At 40.1% G+C, this 12908-nt stretch overlaps 1 protein-coding gene across 1 annotated transcript; it reads right to left on the bottom strand.

The window, feature by feature from the left end:
- Positions 1 to 2032: 2032 nt before the first annotated feature.
- ythdf3 (YTH N6-methyladenosine RNA binding protein F3) lies at positions 2033 to 11128 on the bottom strand. Its single transcript, XM_055037738.1, has 5 exons — positions 10624 to 11128; positions 10251 to 10275; positions 9946 to 10025; positions 7482 to 9140; positions 2033 to 3035 (listed from the first exon to the last, which is right to left on the bottom strand). The coding sequence occupies exons 1-5, from the start codon at positions 10645 to 10647 to the stop codon at positions 3012 to 3014; spliced, it is 1812 nt and encodes a 603-aa protein (XP_054893713.1). The 5' UTR covers positions 10648 to 11128; the 3' UTR covers positions 2033 to 3011.
- Between the last annotated feature and the right edge of the window lie 1780 nt (positions 11129 to 12908).

Raw genomic sequence — 12908 nt, 5'->3', positions numbered from 1 at the left:
GAGGAGGGGGAAAAAAAAAAGTTTCCATGAACTCTCTTGAAACATGCTTGACCACACATTAATGATACAGAGGCTGTTAAAACATTAATGAGCTCCTTTGATTCCTAAATGTTAAGAAAAACAAGGAGAGTAAAAGAAAAAGAAAAAAAACGGATCAGCGGTGCGTACAACAAAACAACAAACCTTTCTCTGAAGCACGTCTTACATCAATGCTCAAGGTCAAATCTACTTTATATCAAAGGTCTCTAATTAAATTACTGTTTTGCACATTTGAGAATGAGTGCGTTTTCTCAGGATCACACACAACCAGTAATTGCCACGGCATTGCAAGGCGAATAAATGCTAAGTTTCCTGCCCGGTCTCTCTCTCTTGTGTTCGCAGACAAATGAAAGCGGGAGGAGAGTGGTCTTTTCAAAGGGCGCCTGCCGGAAAAGAAAGAAATAAACCTGACAGATGCACAAATTAACACACAGGAGGGGGAAAGTCGTAATCCAAAGCCTCCGATGTTATAATTACAGCTCTTTCTTGTTCTTTGAGACACATAAAGGAGGATTTCTCTTACTCCCCGCTTGCATTTACTTTTTTCATCGCCCCTCCACCTCTCACAGCACAGCTTGGCGAGCTGGTATTAATTGCTCCAAAAAAGCTGTGGAAGAACAACAAGTGCTTCTGATCCTGGTATAATTGTGTCTGTAGGAGCTGGGAGGGGGGAGGAAGGGGTGCTTGAGAAGAAAAAAGGCTTCACTGCTTACAGGAAGAAAAAACAAAAGATTTGTTCTAGGTCTGTGGTTTGGCAGGAAAGAGAAGCATTTGGTACAATGTGATATAATGGCGCACTCTAGTGGACAGACAGTGAGGGTCGGTTATTAACAAGTTAAATGAACGCATGTTGTTACATAACTTGTGGATTTAGCTGATGCTCTTGAGTAGAAATTAAGATTTTCTACTTTTCGGAAAATCTAGCCATCACTAACACACAGAATAATTTTTACCTACAACCATATTCAATAAATTATAAGTTCAGATGAGGCCCATTTGGCATATTAAGATACCTTTCTGAATAAACTTTAAGTGTATATATATATATATATATATATATATATATATATATATATATATATATATATATATATATATATATATATATATATATATATGTTTTTTGTTGGTCTGATGTTATATATATTCTGATTTCAGATGTTATGTTTTCAATAATCTGCAAGTGGAAAATTATTGTAGTGGAAAAATAAAGCGTCTTAGCTTTATTATTGAAATCAATGCACGACTATATTCCGCAATGTGACAGAATGAAAGATCCACCAACAAAAATAAAACACCTCAAAAACATTGTATATTTTTGATATGAAGTGAGATCAAAATTTCTCAAGATGTCAACAAACATGGCTACAATTTTGAGTATTGATTGTGGAATAATAAATGTACATGTAATCACTTGTTTTATTTTGAAAAGAAAAATGGCTCATTTATATCATTCCCGATTTTGAAAGGAAAAAAAAAATCTTTATTGGCATTAGAGCGATCCCATCCTTAGAATTCCTGACCAACTTTTTAGGACGTTTTGACTCTTATTGTGATGATTTATCTTTGGTGACACAGTGAAGTGTTTGAGGCTGGAAGGCCTCTTTACCATCGCCCTTATCAGACTGTTTTAAATACAGGTTCAGACTCTGCTAGGGCTACTTCAAAGTGTTAACTTTACAGGAAACACTTTGGTAACTATAAAATAATACCTTAGACCTAAGTCTGCCATGAGAGTGAATAACTTTAGCCTCAACTATGTCCAAGTTCTGTATTTACAGTATGGGGCTTCCCAGACTTACAGGGTTTTACAGCCTTCCTCTGAAACTCTGGGGTGAGGCAGTTCCAGTAAGTAAGTCATTTATTTACAGGCACTTACACAAATTGAAATGTATGGATCTGAACTGCAAAATATTTCAAGGAACTAAAATGTGATATCCTCAGTGTGAAAGTTCAAAGTCTGAGGAAATGAAGTCACAACACAAAGACATCATCAGTGCTAAACATAATTCATTTTTTTATTCAGCTAGTGAGTTACCAAGAGGAGAAAATAATCACATATTTGCTTTTGATGGTTCTTTCTCTTCCTTTTTCTTTTTTTTGTTTTTTGTTTTGGCTGAATCTCCGTCCGGTCAATTAGCTGACCGTGGAGGTTCTCCCAAAAGTACAACGGGTCGTTTAGCACGATCGAACCTGGGGTACAGTTAGAGCACATCCACATCAGAGCAACGACAGTCACCAAGTCTAACTCTGGCAAAGCTGCGGGTTTTCTCCTTGGACAAATGCACTTCAGAATGACAGGACCACAAGAAAGAAAGAAAAAAAAAAGCAAAACAGAAAAGGTGCGTAAGCTGGCGGTTCACCAGCCAGCTGCATAATCATAAGCTTTTCGTACACAGAAAAAGATGCAGAAAGAAAGGGGCAAGGTAGGATAGAGCCTACGATTGGTACGATTGTGACCGTTTCCTATTTATGTCATCCCACACTGGTCAATTTACAGCCCTCAATCCGGCAGATTGAGTCAATTTTCACATCATTAATTATCTTCGAGGCCAGTTGAAGCTCACCAATATCCCAACCATTTGAGGTGACAGTAAAAATACAAAAATACAAAGTAAAATTGGTGAAATCAATGTCTACTCTGGTTAATCTGTTAGAAGCTCACGAACAAAAAAATAATCAAAGAACAGTTAGATAGTTAAGGGTATTGGCAGAGGCTGCTTAGAAGGACTGAAAGTGCTTATAAAGACAGAGTTTCGAACAGATTACGCTCTTTTTCTTGTGAGACAGGAAAACGGGGTCTGATGCACCAATCAACGGATACAGGATGAGTCCACCTAATGTCGCGTTCAAGTCTTCAGACACATTGTTGTCTCGGGAGGACAGGCCGCAGCAGTCCCTCCACTGTGGGGTCAGGCTAATTTGATTTAAAGGTCCTTCATCGTTAGTGTTGCAGAGGGTCTGCCTCAAGGTCACTGCTTATTCCTGCTGCGCTCCTGGAGGACAAAACACACACAGATCAGCAGTCAGCGAGAGCGGAGAAAGAAATGCTTCAAAGTCAGCATTGTCAGTGAGATTGACACTTTCTACCTCATTTCATCAAATTAGAGTTATTGGTAAACACTAAAAAGTTGCACATTCGTTAAACACAGCATTGTGTTTGAAGCAATACCCTGTTAATTTCAATGGTTCTGACTTATAGCTAATAAAAACCCAAAATACAGGTTTTCAGACACTTGGAAGACCTACAAAAAAGGATTTTAAAAACATAAACAGCAACCTACTGGAAGTATGTTCATGTACTGTACAGTTTATGCATTCAATTGTAAATTGGGCTCATCGTGCATTAATTATTTATCAGTAAGGTGTGACATGGAGACCTGTTTTAATAGCAACCTTCGGCTGGTATCTTTGATATAGAACTGCTCCATACTTAGTAAATATCCTCCCGCCAAACTTTTGAAAAGACAGCTTCAAAAACCAATCAAAACAACCAATCAGCAATCTTTTCTTCAACACTTTTTTCTTCCACTTAATTTTCCACCATGCTGCAATAAAGCACTCTTCGGACCGCTAACTTCTTTAGTAATGACTGTCTGCTGGACATCTGTCATATCAGAAGTCGTTCCCATAAGTTTACAGACAATAACCTTTCTGTACTGAAAATCTTATTTTTTGATTACTTTTTTGTAATATTCTAATTTTCTGAGAAGCTGAATTCTGGGTTTACATGGTACAAACAAAACCTATAAACAACATATCCAATGAATTCATATAATAAATGTATTATAGTTCTTAAATGCAATTATTAAAATAAACTAGGTTTATTTGTAGGTTTAGCATTGCTTAAATGTAGAGAAATTATATTGAAGAAACTGAGTTTTAATTTGTAAACATATCACCTGAACTAGAATAAAAAGGTAGCTCTTTGTTCCATACCCATGTAAAAAAATAAATAAAAAAGCAAACAAGAAGAGAATCAATACTGCTATTAGCAAGCAAAGCACTGAATGGGAAGTCTGTAATGGCTTAATGTCTTTTTGTTTGACTCATCTATGCCTTGTATTACTTGAGTCTGTCTTTTTCCCGTGTGCCATTTTTAGGCCCATCTATTTGCGGAAATAATATTCAATCAAAATGGTTTTCATTTGTTTTGAAATGCATCAAAAAATTATTGCAATTTTATTTGCATGCAGGGAGCACTTACTATTCATCAGACAGCTTGTGCTATATATTGCTCTGGAACATGAAACTGCTGTTCTTGTTTATTAGGTGTAGGTGGGGTTTAATCAGGCGGGTGTAATTTACGCAGCAAGATTTTACTTCATTAAAAACACAGCAAATTAGTGTGAGAATTGGACATTCAGCAGGTTGACTAACTGCAAGTTTTGGTTATGTGTACACGGGATTTTTTTTAATACCTGAAAGAGCAATAATAAGAGTGTTTGCGTGTAGCTTCCCAGGGAAATATGTTAATGTACAAATTCAATAAACCACAACATCAAAAGCAGTTACAGGTGAAGGGAATTAAACTGCTCATCTTGTTTCCTTCTAAAAATTTATACAGGGAAACGGTGGCTCCACGCACTCATGCGGTTATCACCGCGACACATGCCAGCCAACCAACCAAGCTACACCCCCTCCATGGCAACAGTCTCTCCCGACTCGAGTCTGCAGCATTGCAAAAACTATTCAGGAATGCATGCAGGGAACACAACGAGGAGCCCAAGGCGCTGACAGCAACAGATGCACTGGAAGAAGCCAAATTCATGGAGATCCTGAACTGGAACCCAGTGGACCCCGCAGCTCCAATGTCAGCAATTTTTAACAAATAGCTACAGGACGTATGAAGATGCCTTCATCCTGAAAATGTGGCACTTAAATTATTTTATTCTGGTTGGGGGTTCAAACTTGTATTTTTTATTTATTTATTTATTATTTGAATGTTTCAAAACCACCATCAGGTGGTCCTGTGTTCATTTAACACTGCAATTTTCTGTGGCGTATTTAAAGGACACATACGGTGTTGATGTAGAGACTAGTCAGAATAAATCCGGCATTTAAAACGAGCTCATGTACATCTGATATAAAGAAGCCTTTCTTTCACAAAGCATCACAAAAATAAGATATTTCGCATACAACTTCACATTAAAAACGTCACAAATAGAAACTCAGAACACAATTCATAACTATTAAGAAACATGACAGAATGTAAAAAAGCACAAGGAATTATGTACTCTGTATTTTGTTGAGGATTTATTTTATGTTAATTCCAAGTACCTGGGTGGAAAAAAGTAATCACTAAGATAAAAATACAAAGTGCATGTTTCAAGTTAAAACCATAGAAAGAAACTGATTGGAAAACAGGAGAAAAGAGCTAGATCCCAAGGAATGGACTGACCAAATATTCAGCCAGGTCAGGAGCCTGCTGTCACTATCTGCTTGCAGCCTGAAGTCTCACATAGTCTGGGATAAAAGGAGGTGGATATTCTAAATATCCGCCTCATATTCACTGGCTTGTTATAGATAAAAGGAAAATGAATGCTGTGAAGTGTCATGTGAAGAACAGCACAGGTACAAAACATTTTATTCCCCTCTCATTTCTCAGATGAAACAGTGCTCTCTTTGAGATTGACCATATCAGTTCCCTGGGAAAAACGCAGAAAGACCCAGGCCCCAGCAGTAACTCAATCCCCAGATGGCCTGCGACTCAGGACAAAAAGCCTCATGATATTTAGTCTATACAAGCCCTGCAGCTCAAATCAATGTAGTTCTCCCAAGCTGAAATATAACCAGACTGAGCAATTTATTACAAAACTAATTATGCAATTAATCTCCTCAAACTAATGAGTAAAATGTATGTTTCAACTAAACAGTTATTTTTTTTGTTAATCTATTCAATTATGAAATTGTGCAAAGAAGCTGCACAATACCAGCTAAGGACATATTAAAAATGGACAAATCGATATTCGATAAAAGCCCCAAATAAAATTTAGACGCAAGTTTATCTTTCCAATCAAAAACAAGAAGAAGAAGAAGAAGAAAAAGAAAAAGCCACATCTTTAGATGGTGTTAGAAAAAGGTGTTGCTCAAGCCTGACATCTCTGAAAGGCTGGGTAGGACTGGCCAAACAACAGGCAACAATTAACCTTGTCAGGTGAAGTAGGGCGAGGCCTCGACCTGCGCCGATCCCGACATGTAATGAGGGGCAGGGATACAAAAGCAGCACGGCTCGACCCCTGTGTGACGCGGGATGAAACTGGCTTCCTACTGACAGTTTGTTTTCAGGAGCCTGAAAACATTGACTTGAAATATTTATGAGAAAGGAACCGAGTGCATATTAACAAGGTCAACAACGAGGAGTCAATATAGCATCAGTGCAGCACAAACAGTTGGAGAAACAGACAGGAAGGGGGTTGTGTGTATGTGTTTTAAGAAGAATGGATGCAGAAAGACACTACTAGAGATATAATTCTCTGTGGGGTTTTTTTACTTCCATTTGCATTGCACCATTATTACCACTATTGGGATATAATTACATTTCTCCTGTAAGGATGTTAAACCAAGGGTGTTTTTCAGAATGACAGCTCAATGTAATAAAAGAATTTCATAATATAATATGCAGAACAAAATATTAAAAAAATAAACTCTGCTAACTCTGCCAGGGCACATTTTAACCACTTTGGAGCCTGGGAGCTTATGCTGTTAAAAGGCTAATAAAGCATGAGGAGTCTGTGGATGCCTGGGAGGGCTTGTGGTTCAAAAGTAGATCCAACTTTATGTCTGCCTTTGTCTGGAAAAACAGAATGCCAGGAATGTGGGTTATTTCAGGAAACACGACAGTCACCTAACTCCACTTGGGTGACTCTTAGCAATCTTAACAATGCCAGATGGCTGACGCAGGTTCAGGGTTTCCTGAACTTGCTCATGAGTAATGGCGAAGCGTCAATCTGCAGACAGGCCTCGGGGAACTTCCATTTATTGCAGACTGTCGATGTAACCGCTGATGTTACCACCTCTCATCAAGTTGAACGACATTGGCTGGTTATATTTACAAAAATCAGCATATATTCAGAAATACTTGGCCAGTTTTTTTATATATATAAAATGGCCAACAAATTACATCAGGAAAGTGAAGGAGCTTCTTATAAAACGGAACACACAGTGGAGACCATCAAAAGATTTTCTACTATAACCTACAATGGCGGCGTCTGGTCAGCAGCTGATGCTCCAAGGCATGGTGCCCAGATATTGTTTTGGAAAATAAACGACTACAGTATTTAAAAATACCCATAACTGAAGTCCAGTAATTGATCCCACCTCGTTGCACTTTGGCAGTCGGAACCAATCTGTGTTTGAGGTGCCAATGAAGGTGTGGAAAATGACAATACTCACCAGAAGTGTGTTCCCTTTTAAGTTCAATAGAAGGTAATTTATCTCACCTTTCTCAAAGCCTCCTCTTCTTCCTGACGTTTCTCATAATGTGCAAAGTCATCAAAGATTGAGGTGGTATGCTTGTAAGTGGCAATAACTTTAAGGACTTGTTTGGCCTTCTCCAGAGGCACTTCCTGAGTGTCCCTGGAGTTGGTCACTGGCTTGTTGTCATTGTTCTCCAGCCGGATGTGACGCAGCTGATTGTTGGGCACATCCTTGATGAAAATCCACTTCACCTCAAACTTGCCCTTCCACTTGTCCTGAGACCAGACGCCTGCATAGGCGTTGTAGTCCACTGGCGATCGCATTTCGGCCACACCGCAGAAGTGCCCACTACCGTTGACACTGAACAACAGGTACAAGGGGCCCTTGTTGCATAGCGAACGGTAAGCACTATCCAGGCGCTTGTTTCCATGTTCTGTACTGCACCAGATAGAGTACTTGATTGAACGGTGGATGTCATCTTCTGAGTAGCTCTTGATAATGAAAACACGTCCATTTTTCAAGTTCCAGTCAAAGTCTTTGGGGTTGTAGTTGTTGACGGTACGGAGTTTCTCCAACACGGGGTGCACTTCTCCAGAGCAAGTGGAGGCACTCAATGGAACTCCGCCACCCAGACTAAAGCCCTCACCACGGTTCCTGGGGGCAATCCAGCGATTGGGGGGTGGGCCAAGCTGCTGAGGTTGTTGTTGATGAAGGTGCTGTGGGAGGCCAGGTTGGGAGGGGAGGTGAAGGTGAGGAGGGCCATGGGGCAGAGGCTGGGGGTGCTGGGGTGATTGTATAGACTGGAGCTGGAAAGGCTGGTGTTGATGCTGGGGTTGGTGTGGAGGCTGAGGGGGCAAGGGGTTCTGCAGTAAGGGTTGGGGCTGAGCAAGGAGTGGGGGCTGCACCAGAGGTTGTGGGGGCATCATAGTCTGAGCTAATTGCGGTTTGTTTAAAGAGCCCTTATCGTCCCAGGTACCAATGTTCAAATTGTGCTTAATTGGGGGTGGGGGAATGGCAGCACCTCCCCCCAGCCCCATGTTGGCTTTGGTTTTGACCTTGGGTTGGGTTTTGGCCGGTTTCTTGGCGATTGCTGCCCAAGTGGCAGGCTTGGATGCAGACGAGTTGACAGATGGAGGGAGATTATTGGCCACTGTGCTGTTCATGCCCACTGTACCCCCTAAAGGTGAGCCAACGGTTTTGGTGACAGCTGCCACCATGTCCGTACCCAGCTTTAGCCCTGTCATACCCTGCTCAATGCTGTTCAGCACTGGGACCTTACTGAGCTGGGTGTCACTTCCAAAGCCCCCCTGTCCATCTGTGATTGCCCGGCCCAGTGAGCTGGGAGCGTAGCCATAGCTGTTACTGTAGACTGAGCTCTGAGTTGACTGACCCTGAGAAACACTGGTACCCCAAGTGGAAAAGTCTGCACTGCCAGGAAAGAAGTTGAAGCCATGCTGCCCGAGAAAGGGAGGTGTATTTCCTAGAGCTCCTGGCTGGCTGAAAACACCATCAGGGATAAAGTGCGGCTCCCCATTGCTCATCTGTCCATAGGTGGTAAGGTAGGGCATAGGTGGATCTCCAGCTGTGGACCAAGCAGCCTCTCCCAGAGAATAAGGAAACCCAATGGATGGAGCATAGTAGCTGGGCATGTAAGGATCAGACATTGGTGGGTAGCTGTTATTCTGCATGGCAGAGAAACACAAGAGATTGAAAGTATAATTCAAAAAGACAAATGTTTTAGCATTTAATTACTGTTTAGGTAAGTTCTATGTAACAAAATTATATTTTAATACATTTTGTTGTACTGCCTTAGTTTAATGAAAAGTGCTGTTCATATGAATGCATCATAGCACCCGAGTTCACAACATTGGAAAACATTTCAAAGAGCATCTATTAATATTACCCCATCAGATTTATAGATAAGGCAAACATAATAGTTCCACCAGTCTTTGTATACTTTTTTTCTTATTTTATTCATTTACTCTAACTGAGTTTAAGGTATTCTGCAATGTACAATGGGCAAAATTTTCCAATTCTAAATTTCACAAATCTGGTTGAAGATGCTGCCCCCGTGACACGTTTCGGGTTAACAGGAAGAAGATGGATGGAGGATACTCCAAAAGAGTTGCAGCTTTAGTTCTAAAAAGTAGTGACTCAGGGGACTGATTACAGATTCATTTTTTGTTTGAAAAGATTTTCTGTCCACTTCAGTTACTTACAACTTTGTGATAGACTGATTCAGGGGATATGAATAATATCTCATTGAACTGTATGCTAGCCATGTACAACAGAAGCTATTAATAACATGTGATGAGATACTGGAAAATAAAACTCTGAACTTGGAAATAAGCATACAGATGGCCCTTTCTTCAGAATTGTGGCAAAAATATTTTGTGAGTTAGGTGTAAAAACACTACTACTTATTAAAAATGGCTGTGGCAATCCTTATCCTAATTTAAGCATTGTGTATTTTAGAAAGTACATTACCTGATTTGTCTGGCCGCTTAGGTAAGGCTCAAAATCATCATCATTCACACCATCTTTTTGATGCATGGATCCGTTTTGCACTAAATATAAAAAGGAAAAATCTAATATAAGTAACTAGAAGAAGCTGCAATCCCCAAGCAGCCATGATTTCAGATAGCTACGATTTGATCACAGGTATGCTCTGCTGTGTTGTGTCAACAATGCTCCAGGCTGCAGTTTGGACTACAGTTCAGCAACACTGTCAGCAAGTAATGGCACAGAATATCATAACCTGCAGTGGCTAAAACTCACAGTCAAAGCCTTACCTTTATTTCCTTGTCCTTTGGTTCTCTGAAACAACAAGTGATAAGATATTAAAACACACTGGCAGAGCAGACAGACACTGTCCTACAAATATAACACCTAAGTGAGAGCTTCTGCCCGGATGTTAGCATTTACAGGTTGCTTCGTCTTACTAACCGGATGTCAAACGCTCTGACAACCAGTAAACGGTGCCGCATTGGCAACCGGCTGCAGCCGGTGTACGTTGGCGGTACAGTTGGCCTACCTTTCGGCTAACAACCACCACATATCAAAGACTTTGTAGCCTGTTTGATTTGGCGGAGAAAGCCCATCAAACAGTGGTCCGTAAAGTTTTATTTCCCTCTCAAAGCTAGCATACAGCGCAGCTACACGAACCTGATCGACTGTGGTCGCAGACATCCTCCAGGAACCGAAACTGCTCGCTGTTTGTCAGACTGTCCGCGGCTTCTCTCTCCCCCCCTGCTTGCTCGTCTCTCTGTTTCTGCACTTCGGTGCTGCTTTCCTGGTTCGTCTCTCCTTCTCGTCCAATCACTCCGTCAACGTTACAAGGCGGCGTTTTTTTTTTTTTTTTTTTTTTTTTTTCTTCCCCCCCCCCTGCTGGGCTAAGATCGGACGACGACCAGCCTCTTCCAGCTGCTTCGGCGTCTGCTGACGAGAAGGTGTTTAATCAGTCAATTTGAAAGTGATTGGAATATCCCTTACTATTCCACAATGGCGGATAGGCTCTTTACTCCCGCTTCCGTTCTGTCCTGCTGCTCTGTGACCTTCCGCCTGTGACGCTCTGAGTCATGTTACAAACTAACACTTCACATGACAGTCAAACACACAGCAACTTTTCTGCGTGTTTTTTTCTCTTTCCTTTACTGTTTCGTGCACTCAGACTACTACCTGGCATGCTAACTGACAGCAAAAACAGCTTTTTTTTTTTTAGCTTAAAGCATCTGTTTCCCAACCCTCTTGAAAGGTTCTGCAATAAAACGGGATAAAACTACAGTATTGTATGGAAAGCCAAAAGTGCCAGAATCCAATAAATGATTGGACATCAAAAGCATCTTTATCTATAAATATCTAGCCTAAAACAAGTCCGGAGAAAGTTTCATGAAGAAAATAAACACATTTACTCAAGATTATTTCAGTTCAAATTAAAATTGAGAATTTTTTTAATTTACATGTATTTATTTAGTCAGAATAGAGTGCATTCACCGCTTAATGTAGCAGTAGATAAGCATAAGTAGCACTATTTAATTCATATTGTTTTATATAAATTATGCAGCTATATTTACAGATCTAAAACAAAATTTTACAAAGCAGTGCATAAAAAAAATAACAGACTGAAATATATTTATGGTGGCAAAAGTTGTGTTTTGGTCACATACATAGTTGTGGAAATTTATTCCACGTCCAAAGATACAATGACTACATATTGCAGGGCAAAGAGATGATGTCTCACTCCAGCGGTAATTGGGCGACAAGCAATGCAACCTGGACATGTCGCCAGTCCTTGACTGGGCAACACAGGGACACTCAGGATAGACAACCATGCACATACTTATGCCTAAGGGCAATTTAAAGTAACCAATTAACCTAGTATGTTTTTGAGCTGTGGGAGGAAGCCAGAGTACCTAGAGGACTAATGCATGCACATGGACTCATGCAGTCCATGTGCATGCATTAGTCCTCTAGGACTAATGCATGCATTAGTCCTCTAGGACTAATGCATGCACATGCATTAGTCCTCTAGGTACTCTGGCTTCCATGCAAACGTCATACAGAAACTCCATTCTTATGGGGAAGAATACACAGGTACTCATACACACAGTGTTTAGTTTCACGTGTTTTCAGATATTCTTGATGTGAAACTGCAGTTGCCAGTATACATCTAGCAGTATCTAGTACCATGTACCTTCCAGTGATAGTGTAGCTGTTATTTTTATAAATGTTTATGTTGTCTGTCGATGTATATATTTATATATTTTTTCTGTACCGGAGTCATGCAGACAGAATATCTGAAAGGTGCTCAGCTTTTCTGGGTGTCTGTGCCTATAATGAGAAATGGTTTAACTTGCACTGATTGCCCAGTTTGTGGCATTTTAAGAACAAGATTGTTGAAGAATATAAGAATATAATACAAACTTGGTTTAACATTCCACTGTCTAGTGTTTATGAATCTCTATAGACATGTCTCTTCATCTTTCTACTGACTCTTGCTGTCAATTTTTATTTGAAGTTCTCTTTTGTGTTCCCTTTGTTTCACAGTGCTTTTATCTCTCATTGTCTTTGCTTTGTCTTTTTGTATGGTGTAAGACTTATGTCATCCTAGACTGAGAAGATAACTAACAAAGAACCTGCTGCTCCAAAATTAACACCTTCAATCTTGGCTAAAATGTTCCGCTTTTTTTCACAGAGTAAACAAGACAAAAACTGAGCTGAAATGAAGCTTGTTTAAACGATCCAAGAATAGTCTACTGTGGATGGCACAATGAAGTAGGGAGGGGACCTCTTTCATTTTCACTTTAAATCAGCCTACTAATAACCCCTTGCTCCCCAAGTCAAAGGGAACAAGAGGTTAACCTTAAAATGTCACAAAATGTGTGACATTTTGCTACTATAATAAAATACAGATTAAGGTATCATCGAAGTAATTATCAGGGTTACAGTTC

The sequence above is a fragment of the Poeciliopsis prolifica genome, unplaced genomic scaffold (genome assembly GCF_027474105.1).
Source record: "Poeciliopsis prolifica strain line A6 unplaced genomic scaffold, Auburn_PproV2 SCAFFOLD012, whole genome shotgun sequence".
Lineage (NCBI taxonomy): Eukaryota > Metazoa > Chordata > Actinopteri > Cyprinodontiformes > Poeciliidae > Poeciliopsis > Poeciliopsis prolifica.
This window is presented reverse-complemented; position numbering and strand designations above follow the sequence as displayed.